The sequence below is a fragment of the Bombus pyrosoma genome, linkage group LG5, assembly GCF_014825855.1.
Source record: "Bombus pyrosoma isolate SC7728 linkage group LG5, ASM1482585v1, whole genome shotgun sequence".
NCBI lineage: Eukaryota > Metazoa > Arthropoda > Insecta > Hymenoptera > Apidae > Bombus > Bombus pyrosoma.
In genome coordinates, this window is record NC_057774.1 from 11,663,031 (window position 1) to 11,676,938 (window position 13,908).

The 13,908-nt window shown below is 35.4% G+C and overlaps 1 protein-coding gene across 7 annotated transcripts in view; it reads left to right on the forward strand.

Annotated features, from left to right (window-relative positions):
• LOC122567758 (hemicentin-2-like) overlaps positions 1-13,908 on the forward strand; it is a 504,101-nt gene that overhangs the window by 482,419 nt on the left and 7,774 nt on the right. For 4 of the 7 annotated variants that reach the window (XM_043726708.1, XM_043726709.1, XM_043726707.1 and 1 more), the window contains one exon: positions 7,365-7,709. The exons of 1 other annotated variant lie outside the window; for it this stretch is intronic. In XM_043726708.1, the coding sequence (XP_043582643.1) occupies positions 7,365-7,709 (345 nt within the window). The remainder of the gene's footprint in view (positions 1-7,364; positions 7,710-13,908) is intronic. 2 more of the 7 variants (XM_043726711.1, XM_043726710.1) reach the window with 2 other exon arrangements.

The following is a 13,908-nucleotide window of genomic DNA, read 5'->3' on the forward strand; positions in this document are numbered from 1 at the left end:
TTTTCTAAATTAATCTCTTCTCCATTAACACTTTTCATTCTCTTTCTCCCTACTTTCTTATTTGGTACTCTATTCACTAGCCAGTTTGCGGAATTAATAAGAATGAAATAGAAATTGATCGCTATAATATGGCGTTGTGATTTATGGGGATAATTAATTGACGGCAGTGGATTTAATTAATGGCTCGATTATGGTAATAAACTTCATGGCGTTCACCTACGAATTGAACGAGACTGGTTCGCTTTCGAATTCGACTCTACGGAAGCACAGTGATATTGTATGGAAATCGATTTACCTATCGATAAGATCAGTTACGACAGAGCCTTTAGGCTGACAAGAATGTCGCCAATTGTTTCATTCGAAATCTCTGGCAGGTCGAACGATGTTCAATTGTTTAACATTCGATTGTTTGTAATTAATTAGCGACGAGAACTTCCCCTTGTCAAAAAAGTCTGATAATTAACCTTATTATTTATCGAATGCTTCATAACAACCATGATCCCTTAATTTTATTAATTGCTTAACCCTTTCAGGACAAAGTTTTTTTAAAGAACATTTTTCATTAGGCATCGATAAAACGAACAAACGCGATCCTACAGTTTGATCAAATTTAATGAATACGTAATGTATTAAATGTAGGATTTATTAAGTATACAATGAGCAATTTATATGTACAAATTTAAAAAAATAATATCGACGAATACAACGAAAATGTCCAAAAAATGTATTCGCTTATTAAATTGCGTAATATATTTGTTGCGGTAAAAGTTCACATTTCATTACTTATGGATATATTTACATATGAAATTAGGATGTAATAGTATACATTAATTAGAAAGCTTACACCTATATGAAATTAGTACAGTAATTAGTTCGCTACAATATGTGTTATTTATACATCCTGCTCAATTATATAAAAACGGTGTTATCTATTAAACAATTAGTTTGCGACAAAGTAACATACACTGTATTCTATAACTTTATTATAATAATCATTAAAATAGCAAGAATATTCACTCACCCTTTTTTTTTTTTTTTTTTTTTTTTTTTCGGCAGAGTATTACATTTTATTGCAATAATTGGAATACATCAAAGAAACTCGATTCGTCCCGTTTTTTAATCACTGGCTTTTTCTATTCTTCCGCGATATTGAAATGTACATCCTGAAGTCTTAATCAAGAAAAGGCTTGAAAAGTGTGAATCCATTATACAATTAGTCCGTCCTGAATCGGTTAATCAATCCCAATATCATAAATCTCAAATGAGAATCCAAATGTCAAACCAAAGAGAAACAATATATGAGATTAAAGAGAATCTGTAAAACAAATTCTTTTCCACTATATCTGACGAAAAGTGAATAAGAAAAATATTTACTGCATCTCGCACCTAATCAAACATAATTAAACATCATAAGCATAACTTAAGTTAACATTATGGCGAGAGGACGAAGCAGATGAATTACCAAGATAATTAACGAGGTACAGGATGGAAGGGTTGAAAAAGGGGATATTATGGGAAGATCTCTCTTCTTTACGGGAGCCAGGAGACGAGGAGGCGGGTTCTTCTGGAAAAGGAATCTCCCCTGTAGGCCGGCAAAATAATTTTGTCCCGGATTCCGACTCTGCCAGATTGCGAGCACATTCTTCCTGCTAATTGCTAACAATTAACGGTGAAACCCGGGGCCAAGCTGGCCGTAAACGCGGCCTGTGTACAGTACGCGTTAATAATGCGTGGCTAATTGGGGTAGGGGACTTGGGGGTGGTCGGTGGCCGTTCTCCTCTCTTGTCGTTGACTCGACCTATTCTGTTCGTTGGCTAACTGGAAATCGGTGTACATCGTTTCCGGCCGTTGGCCCGCGTTCTAATTCTGTCTGTGCATTTTATTAACAACGAACGATTACGATATACGGTTTTTTATCTTTTTCTAATTCGATCAGAAGATGTTTCTCTATATTCTTCGTAAATGCAGGCTATAGAAGGAGAACATGATATGTCACATTGTTTATTTTTTTACAAAAGAACGATTTCTCAACGATTTCGCCACGTTAATATACATATTACCAAAATTGTCTTTTTATTCGGTTTTGGAACTGAACACCTATTATTCCAAAAAATAACGTTGTGTATAATCTTAAAAACAGTGCTCGACATAATGTTAAAAAATTAAATTAACAGGTTGTTTGTCTTAGTAGTTGCGTTAGGCTTTGGAATTTGTAACGAAATTTCGTCAACATCAGAGCTACCTTTAACATGCTTATTTTTCAATTTAACAAATTGTTTTCATTTCCAATTATATCGTATTAAAATACTATATTCCTTTCTATATTTCGTTTCATCGTGCTCAGTTGTAAAATTGTTTGATACCTAAGGCTATCTATTAAAATGGTTAAAATAATCAAGCTCTAATCGTTCATAGAAATGTAGATCGATAGGTTAGTTTTAAGGTTTGAACGATCTATTTTATTTATCACTTTGTATTAGACACGCTATTAACTAAATCAATTAAAGGAACCATCATTTAGCGTGCCATTTTTTATCTCTATATTCACTTTTTCCGTCTGTACATTTTTTTTTTCTTTTTTTTTTTTTAGTCATTATTTTCAAGCGAACCATTATGACAACAGTGTACGAATAACATTTTAATCTATTAAGCCGATAGAATATCGATTTGTTCGAATTCTATACTAATATCGTTCTAGTTATTTTTGGTTATTTATATGATACATGTAAATTTCTTTGACACAAGTTTCAAATTCCAATGGTCGCCAATGCTAATATTAAGGTATATTTGATTAAAATAGTTCGTAATTGATGAAAAGGAACCTTCGATATTTGGTTTCAATCAATGGTCACACTCTTTACAAACAATTTTGCATTTTTATCGTGCCTGATTGCTGAATCGTTTGAGTTGCAATCGTAATGAGTTGGATTCGTAATTGATCAGAAGGCGTCTCTGACATTCCTATATACTTTTAATCAATGAGAGCATTCTTCATAAATGGTATTATGCTTGTTTGCAGAATCGATCGAGCTAGATTCGATTTAGGTGGTTCATAATTGATCAAAAGAAACTTTCGATATTTGATTTTAGCTTGATTTCATTTTATTTGACTTCAGAGCCGGTTAAATTAAGTTTAATTTAGGTTCTTCGTAATTGGTAACGCAAAATCCTTAATGTTTAATTTGATTCCTCATAGATGCTTCAACTTCAGTTTTCTCGGCCGATAGCGCCGATTGTACCAACTAAGCTTAACTCGAATTTTTCTTATTTAAACAAAGCAACATTTTAATCTTCAATTTCATTTGTGTTTCAATATATTGTTCAACTTCGTTGAAGCTTGATTATAGAATATCTTGAATTTACATATTTCTGATCATACCTATGCTTTTGGGTATAATTTTATTTGACAACTTGATTCGATTAATACATTGAAATATTACCGAAGATCATCGATTATGGTTTAATCTTCCGAATGTCACTCCTCTGAATTGTTATACAAATATCAAAGGAAATTAAATCTCTATTAACAATAATAACATACTCTATACGAAATCGAAATGCAATGTAAAAGATAGTGCTCTAGTTGCATTTCATTTCTGATATAATCGATATCTCGAAAAGAAAAAAAAGAAAAAAAAAACAAAATACATCGTTTTCCTCTAACAACAGCAAAAAGCTGAAATAAAAATGCCAGAGTTCCGCGAATTTTGTTAACGATTCTTTTCGAGGGTGTTTCAGAGAAAAAACGGGATTAAATGGCGTTTAAACGTAGCAGCGACTATTCGATAAAAGTAACACGAGATTGTAAACCAGATAATTTTGTTTGTTCTCGAATGTAGTTGGATCTCTTGCGCGCAGTGGTTTGTGTCAATAAATGAGCTGGCAAAGTGTCAAGTAGTACGTCAGTGATATTCGCTTCAATTGCTCTTTACAGTTCGGTGAAACAGAAAAAAGTGATCCTTTTTTTATCTTCATCATGTACGGTTACCTGTTTTAAACAAGATAGTATATAAGATAATTGCAACATATTATCGACTTTCTCGCGTTTAAATTGTAAAGCGCTTCGATACAATAATTTTAATCCATTTTTCTAACGTTGAATATTTCGTAATTTTACATTTAAGGCATTTCTTCGAAATCGTGAGAGAAAGCTTTAAATTTTTTCATTTCGAAATTAACGTTACGCTGAAATATTTATTATTCTAATATTCATATACAAATAAATCAAATTCTCTTGTTATAATAATAACAACGATAATTAAATGTTTCGCTTAAAAATTGTTCATCATCTACACCTTTAACTCTTCATACGGAAATTTAAATTTGCATCAACTATGAATCTGTTGTCCAATTATAAGCTCACTGCTCGGTGACTGTAATAGAAATGTTGCATTATAGAAACATTATACTATAGAAGCTATATACTCTTGATACTTCGTACACTATCGTGAGTGATCTGCATTCTGCGCGTTTTCGCACTTTCAAATTTCTCATAAATGCTTAAAAACCCACCATCTCTACTAATCGAGCCTTTCACAGGTCAAAGTGGTCGTATACAACCTCATTTTCGAATTATTTTTTTTTCTTTTTTTTTTTTTAATTTTATTCTTAACTTTTAAACTTTTAATCTCAATTTCTTTTTTAATTTTCATATAATTCCAAGTAATTTTCCCTGCATATTGTTTTGCAAGATTAACCGATTTGGCAAAGAAGCGGTTCAATTTCAGGCGAACACTGATCAGAACGACAGGAATGTGTTAAACGAATCCTCTATTCATCGAGACAGTCGGTATCGTTGACCAAGGTTGCTCGATTCTCACCAGTCGGTTTATTGGCTCGTAATCCTCGTCGAACTCGAACCTTCACACGCCTTGGCGGGACGAGAAATAGGGCAGGGGGAAAAAAAGATCCTGTCTAGCAGTTCGGGCTCGTTCGCGCGTGTAAACGCTTCTTCCATCGAGCCAGACGAATATTTCGTTCGATAAAATAGCCGCCTCGCCGTACTTCCGACACGGACTTAGCCTCGAAACGTTACGCAACGTGTTGGATCGAACGGCTCGATATCGATACCGACCTGTCTGATCTTCTGGCGGATATCGATTACGCTTTGACGTTTATATTAAAACACGTTCGCGCACCGAATGAGAAACGTGCGCCGGGGCAGGTTGCTACGTTTTCGGCTGGAAATTCGTCGCGATCGTACTTACTCGAAAAACGAGGACATCCGGGATGTTGCTTAAAAATCGGTTACGTCCGTCGCAATTTATCTGGAATTTCTTCTTTCAAGGAGATTCTTTTTGGATCAAAAGTGATGCATACGCGATCGTTTTTCATTTATTTTTGGTGTACTGAACGTTTGTTTCATTGGTCGAAATTTTCAAATTGTTCGACAAATAATGCTGGACTTTTTCCATTTTAACGATAACATCGAAGATAGGGACTGATTAAATACTGTTGAGTTAAAACGTTGTTGACATTAAATGTACTGAAAATGTATCGATCATCTTTTATAGAAACTTGTTGGATCCACAATTAATTTCACCCTTTGACATTAGTTATACACGGTTGCATATAATTAACTAAGATAAATAGATATACGTAATTACGTTTCTGTGACAATAAAATGCCAAAATACCTCCATATTCTCGGTAATTGCAATGGCAACAAATCGGAAACTCATTACTTCGACGAATATAATAGTTCTAATGTTAAAATAATTCTATACAGTCTAACCTTTACAATGACGAAAAACCGGGACACTATGGAAAAATCGACGAAAGCAACGAAAATCCCTTTCGAAAAGCCCTTCACTGCCTCTACTCCCGAAACAAAACCAAAAGAGAGAAAATAATCATCCGACATGAACGTTTGCCAGCGTTGAGCACATCATCAACGCCGGACAAACGGAATACGGAAACGCCGCGTTATCCAGGAACAAAGTTGGACCGAAGTTGTCCCTTAGACCGAGCAAAAGGAAAGCACCCCTTTGCGACGCGCGGCGCCGCTGAAAAACTTATCCCAATCTCACTTTGAACCTTCATTTAACCCATGCCTTAAGGAGTATCCACAAAGGGGGCAACAAAAATTCTAGCACCACCAAATCAGTACCATCCCAACTGTACAAAAAGGAACAAAGGAACAAACACCCTCTTCATTCTCTATAGAGTGTCACAAAATATTTGCAGGATTTATAGGATCGATTCTAGATATCAACACGAAGAAAGACGTTCATGTACAAAAATGTCTTTTGAAGCATATCTTTCAAGTTATAAATAATTTTTCGTTGAGGGAGAAATAACACTAGCTAAGCAGGCAGACACAAATACAAGTTCAACTCACATGCCAATCAATTAGCGAAAACCTTTTGAGTAGAAAATAGAGCAAAGATCGGAATCCAGAGATTCCCGGCATATCGACAGACCTCCTAATGCGATTTTGTTGAGTTCAAGCTAGCCCTCGGTAAATCTAAATAATTGACGATAGTCAGCCGCTGAGCAAGTATCTACGTATATCGTCAACGTTCCATTACAAAACTTACTTATTGTCTTAGGCAGACTGTAAATAATCTGGAGCTTAAAAAAAATTAACAATTTCGTTTTAAAAAGTAGAGAATTTATTTCTATGAATTCACTTATCGCAGCTAGATGATATAAATAATAGAAAATTCCACGATGAATTTCAAAAGTAATCGTTAACAACAGTCCATACGCTATATCATTTATCTAAATGAATTTTAAAAAGAAAAGTATGAAGTACGAATAGGATAAAAACGGTTCATCAGCCGGTTCATCAATATCGATATACGAGCCGTTCACAGGCTAAAATAATTAACTGCACCTTTTTTTTAGCGCCAAAGCACTCGATTCTTAACTTGTACAATTTTTTCTTTTTCTTTTTTCTTTTTTTTTTTTTTTTTTTCTTGCCAAATTAACCGAGTTTGCAAACGAGTGACTCATATTTCTACCGTAGAACAAAGTTGTTTATTAACATTTTCCTATATAAGCTTTTTCCATCGTTTAGATGTTTAAAATCCATCCTATAGATGTAGAAATCAGAAGCCAGTCAACGTAAGTCAATCTTTCATGGAAAATGACTTATGCTACCCCCTTATAAGATGTAAACACCCCTTCGTTGTCAAAACAGTTTAAACGTTCTAACGTTCTAATGACAGACTACGAACATAAAAGACTAACTTTTAACCAATTAACTTTCGAACCATCAAAATATCCCTCACGTATTTTGTGACACTCTGTACACATAAGAAGGAACCCTTCGAAGCCCCCCCCCCCCTTTTACCCTCGTAAAATCCGCCGAAGTAGCTGTAGAAGATGGCTGAGGCTGGTGTGTTGTGCCCGGTATGGTAGCAGGTGAGAGGCTGGCGCAACCTCCACCCCCGGAGAATTGTACAATCAGGGAAGAGAGTCGGACAACGGTGAGGGTGAGCTGCGCCGAGAGCGAGTACATCGACCCGCGCACTGCCACCTATGTGCTGCAAGTCTTCGACGCAGACACCAGGCGCCTATTGGCGTCCGCGACTAGCATGACGCCTAGCATGCTCGAGATCACCGATCTACCAGCGGAGAGGAGTTACTCAGGACTGGTTCTCTCGCTGAGGATCATGACGGAGCACGCGATGAGCGACGCCACGGTTCTTCACAGCCCGCACTTTGTTCAGGAGGGTAAGACACAGGAGCATCAACGATACCCAGGTAGGGGCCAGCTAGTGTTCGATTTCGAGTCAGCGTGCGCCATCCGTGGACCACATATAAATTCTGTCCAGAACACTGAGCCAGAACACGATCGTGGTCCAGATCGTCCCTATATTCTCATTGATCTTTCCTTTTCTATCGGGCAATTGTTGTTCTTTCTTTCACTTCCTCATTTCTTTCTTTTTATTTTTTAATTCCCCTGCGGATTGCAATTTGTTTCATTAGTTATTGATCATCGGAATCCTTCTCGGGGGATCGTGTAATACATTTGATGGAAATTTCTGCGCTCGAGGCTGAAGAGAATCGATTATTATTTTGTAGAATTTTGGGAAATGTAAAATACCTGGAACATCGAGAAATGTAGACTCTTTGGAAAAATAATTCGAATAGTTTTGAAATCATTGAAGTCGTGGATCGTCCTTTTCCTTCCGAAATCTGACTATCCACTGTTTGTATCATGATCATTGAAACCTTCTTTTCTCTTTTTTTTTTTTTTCTTTTTTTTTAATCTGTTGAAATTGACTTCCTCGATCTCTCGAATTTCATTCGTTAGTAGTAACGAGGATCATTTTATCGCGCTTGTTTCAAGATGAATAAGGATATTCTTTTTGATATCGTGGACCAGTTGGTTCTCAATAAGGATAGATTCTATCGGAAACGTGGAATCTGATTCAGTGCTAACAACCCAACTGCCGAATTAAATGTTGAAGTTCGAAATAGTGGACCATCCACTCTGAACTGCTCATAAATTGAAATCCGATCAGAATTGCGTTCGAACTAGTTAGCCTGCTTGATTTGAATGTTGCGCATCATCGATATCGCAGCTCGTCCTATCGATCCTGTTTCGGTGTCCGACCAACGAATCTTCGTTTTTACGACCGCGATTGTTCCAAGTTTCTCCTGTGAATCACCTTTCTAAGATCCTTTCATGTTATTTTCTTCATTATCAGAATAAAAAATTCCTTGTGTTCGAATTCCTCAGCATGTTGTAATTTTTGAGTGACATTTCGATTTTCAATACGTTTCACATTTTTGATACAATTCTAAAGTATCACTTGATACAGTGGACTGCTAACAAAATTATTGAACAGGCAATAATAACGGGTTAACATTAATGAATTCTTTTGCATAATAGAGACAAATAAAATTTTCAAAGTAAGTTCTACAAGTAACAAATCTGATTATTCTATTTGACTATTCTATAATAAAATCGCAAAAGAGAAGTAACCTACAACTTGCGACTTATCGATTCATTAATATCATTAGTTGTAAAATTATTATACAAACGGAATATATCATCAGAAATATTCTTATTTGAACTAATAACATTTGCTTCAACTTTATTCGCTTGTTGTCACTTTTGTCTTTCTAAATGATTCTGTCGAAACATAAAAGCAACAACCCAACAGTTGCGTTAATTAGTTATTACTGAAAGTTAATGTCAAAAATTCAAACAACACAACGTCAGCAATGGCGAATCTATCGCAAAGAGTTTGTCAGATAGCAAACTAGCTTTATAAGGTTTATTTGATTGCAAACGTCAGTCTCGTTATTACATATTGACTTTTACAATTCAGCTTAATCGTCTCGTCACATTCCGCAATACAGCTATCACGAGGCTAAAGATTAAAATTATTGCAATTCGATCTGTCCTTAATTTTGTAATTAAAATATACCTCGTGAAGAATAAGTGTTCGATACTTTTTAATGGTACTATACCTCACATTTCCATCTCTTTGATACAAATTCTGCACCATAACCGAGTAGCTCTAGTGTTAAAGGCCAAATGAAAAATTTCCAACATGTTTAGCTTCTATTCGCGCCGCTGTATCTCATCCAGATATTTCAAATCGAACAGAAGAATTAAATAATCAGACGTCACTACCAAGATAGTCGTTAGTACAAACGAAAATTCACGTTAGCGTACCGCTGTCAGTTAGGTCGGTGTTCGGCATTGAATCGGCCATGGAGAACAGCATCACAGTATCAAATTATGCTGTCAAACGTGTCCCCGATAGCTAATCCAAAATTCACGATTAGCCAACATAATCCAGACTTAATCTGGGATCAAGCAGAGATCGACCGACCAGCCGTTTTAATCATTAAATCATTGGATCATCCTAGGAAATCCGACTGAAAATCTGATCCAAAATTAACGCTCGCCTACGCCGGAATTAACAGAAAACCGAACACCGGTGCAGCGTAAACACTGAATCAACATCATATATAAATTCGTGGAAATGATCAGCAACTTCGCCTCCAGTCAATGTCGACTAACAATAAGAACGTGTGATGTTACCAGCGATTTAAAACTAATCTCGATCGATCAGCCGAATAGAATTGAATTCTGTTGTTAAACCGTTGGATCAACTTATCGTATCCATTCCATCGATGGAAGCACGATTCGAGATTAATCTCTACCAGTTGGTCGCCGATTTAGATCGTTATTGAATTGTTCTAGACTGAGGGATGAGCGGATGAAATGGATTTTGTTAAGATATGTAATAAAACGTGAGGATCGCAGGAAATCGATATGATAAGCCTATTTTTGTAGGTTTTAATCATTTCAACTTTCGCCATCCAATATCTGAAAGGGAGCAGTACAACGCAATTGAAAAGGGGAATAATGCATCGAGTACAGAAAAGATAGAAAATTGATAAACGATATAGATCAAGGATTTTTGTTATACTACGATCCGTACTTTTAAAAGGAGGAGGTTTAAAAGGAGGTTCAGGAGGATGGGGGAAATACAGATTTAATGGAAAAAAATGTGTTTTTTTTTTTTTTTTTTTTTTTTTTTTTTTTTTTTTTTTTTTTTTTTTTTTTTTTTTTTTTTTTTTTTTTTTTTTTTTTTTTTTTTTTTTTGGATAAACGCGAAGACTTTTATATAAAGACTGTCCCTACTTATATGCTCGCCATTATGTGTATATACTGCGGGAAAGTTAAGTTGTACGAGTTGTACGAGTATAATGTTATCTCTTTCTAAGAGCAATAAATTTGGGTAACTAATTCTGCTTATACACGGAAACTAATGAGCCTTAAATGACGATATTTTTTTTTTAGGGTTGAGGGTAAGGATATATTTTAATTTACATTTGTGACAACACTATCAAAGCGAATAAAACAAATACATAATTATGGAAATGTGAAAACTGACAACAGATTAACGACCAGAAAAGCGATATTCATCTTAAGAAATCCACGAGTCATACAAATATAAATTACTGCATTATTTATTTAAAAAATCCAACCTTAGATATGGATCATCGAATTTTCAAAAAACATTCTTCCCAAATCTTCCTGAATATCATAAAGGTATATATATATATATATACTATATATACTATATATATATACCTATATATATATATATATATATATATATAGAATGATCCAGAAAAATCAACAATATGAACCCAGCCAACAACACAAACCGTCAAATTCCTCCATACAAAGAGACAAACTAAAGAAGCTAACAAACTCGTCCGCGCTTTCACTTTCGTCGTAACGATTAAGCCATCATCAGTGGTTCTACGTGGTGTACGGTGATCGAATTTATAGACGAGCATTAGTCGACGTCGTGTGTCGTGTCGCCGGTTATTAAACGGCTCGTAGCCGCGTTAATCGTTAAAGTGAAGTATAAATGGGCCGCGGAACCTGATTACAAAACGTCTTTCAGCTAACCATGGTTTATGCGCGGCCGCGAATATGCAAATGGACGGGCTCTTTGCAAATTCGTGGCGAAAGGTTTCCGCGTATACATCCTGTAAACGGTTAGTATGTACATAGCTGTGAAGTCGGGAAATTCCTGGTTCCGAGGGACACCGCTAAGACGACCGCGCGTACGTGAGGACCAGCTGTAGAGCGTTCAAACGAAATTGGTCTGCGGCCAAACGCGATCCTCCGCGTCATCGGACTTCGAGAAAAAGATTTATTCGAGGAGGAAGAACGGAAGCTCGATAAACTCTCTTACAGAGAGAATCGTGTGCATGCGATGGCTCGCAAAACTACGCTACCATAACCAGGTAAAAAGGCCATAACTAGGTATATAAATATTTATTACACGTCATACGCGTTAAGAGCACGAGTATTGTCACGCTCTTTACAAATGGAACAACGTTTTTAACATTGCAACAAACGATTTGAATTTTTTTTTTTTTTTTTTGAAAAGTTAAAAGAATTACTCTACTGGATGAAGCGTGAAACAAGAATTGCAAGGAAAATAGCAAGGATTACCTTTTACAACTCTTTCATTTCAGACTTTCATTTCAGATTTCATGGAAATCGATTGATGTAAGAATAAACAACAGACATCGAATGTAGATTACGATTAACGGCTGTTTTTAACTGTTTGTAACGCGTGGCAAAGTTAATCGATCTCGATGAGCATATTTTCAGCATATGTGTAACTGACATAAATTATTTATGACTTATTTGTTATATTTTCATTACAGGCTCAGATAAGAAAGTTGTGAAAAGTGACTTTTACTATTTTTCTGCGATTTCAAACCAATTACAATTTTCTCCAAATTTTTTTACACCTCATCTAGTAAACTAGTCCTTCTAACTTCTCAAAAAACTTCAAGTCATTTGGTACATTTCTGAAAAAGTTATCCCGTTTTAAAGAGCGAGCCAATACAATGAGTTGTGTTACCAACTGTATATATTTATGGGATAGATCAAACAAATTTCGCTTCATTTCATATTTTACTGTGACCTGCATATGAATATGCAAATAAAATAACAGATTTATGATAAAATAATTGGAGACTAAGAGAATTAAATGTATACTTCGTATCGACAGATGTCTTAATACTTATGGTCGGCGGTGTGTTTGAAGACTTGCAGAAAGTTTTCACGAATGTATCAGTCAAACTAATCAAATCCTCTTCTTGTATATCTCACGCGATCTTATTAATTTTATTACCATACATTTGATTCCCAAGTAACGGATAAACGGATTGCAGTTGACAAAAATAGCTGTCCGTTTTCAATCTATTGATGGATGTTTGGTAAAATAACAATCAAATTTGAAACAATTTAAAAATACTTTGCAAATTGTTGAGCACTTTTTCAAGAGTAGATACAATATATTTATTTATATCATATCTATATGGGAAAAATCGTGTTTGGTATGAATTTAAAATAGTCGCCGCACTAATGAACGATATTTTAACATGTTTTTCTATCTGATAAGGTATCGAGATGAAAAAATTTTTCACGTTCGGTTTATTCCATGATTATTTATAGGTAAATATGCAAAAAAAAAAAAAAGAAAAAAGAAAAAAAAATCGCAATTGATCTTTCCATCGCTTTATAGCTTATAACGATAAAAATCCCCTCCTAGACAAAACGAGACAAAAAACGATTTGCATTGTCAAATAGAATATCGTATTTCTGTAGGGAAGAAAAACGATAATTCAGTTATTTAAACAATTTCTCGGATTTTAATTTCGAAAGGTGCTAAAGTTCGTTCTCCGATTTTAATATATACAACGATCTCGTTGCTACGCGAGTAACCGTACCAGACAAATTATCCTGTATTTAAAGAGTATTTTCAAAAAACAGAGAACAGAGAACAGAGAGGCTAAACTACAAGAATATATAACATTGCTTTCGGATTAACTGGTTTTCGTCCTGGTAATAGCAGAGATGCCGACGGCACGTCTACGTTGAATCCAGCCTGCTGCGTTTAATATCAACTTAGAATCTCAGAAGCGGAACAAGAGGGGGCCACTCGTTTAGAGGAGTTTGTAAATTTAAGTGGATTCTGATTAATCTCGAACTTGAGTGCGAAGCGTAGTTCTGGACAGTGCATCTGAATCCCAGATTCATTGCTGGCGTAACGATAATTCACGATCTCTGCAAACAGGTCGGACCACCTCGGTGTAATCGTGTTTTAACGCGAAAAACTGTGCCGAACCTCGTCACGTTCCCATCGTAAATTGAAACGATAGTCCCTGTCTAAATGACGAGTATCGTAAAAATAACAAGCTTGAAATAAGCGATACGATCGTGTAGAATTAAATTGGAAACGTGCAGTTCAATTTTACGTGAACGATGAGAGGTATTTATCCTTCTTGAAAACTTCCGACGACAAAACGGCGGACAAAAACTTCTCCGACAAACATAGAAAGTTTGAAACACAATCTTACAAAATTATTTCTTCACCGGGCAGATCCAATTATACCCGTAACA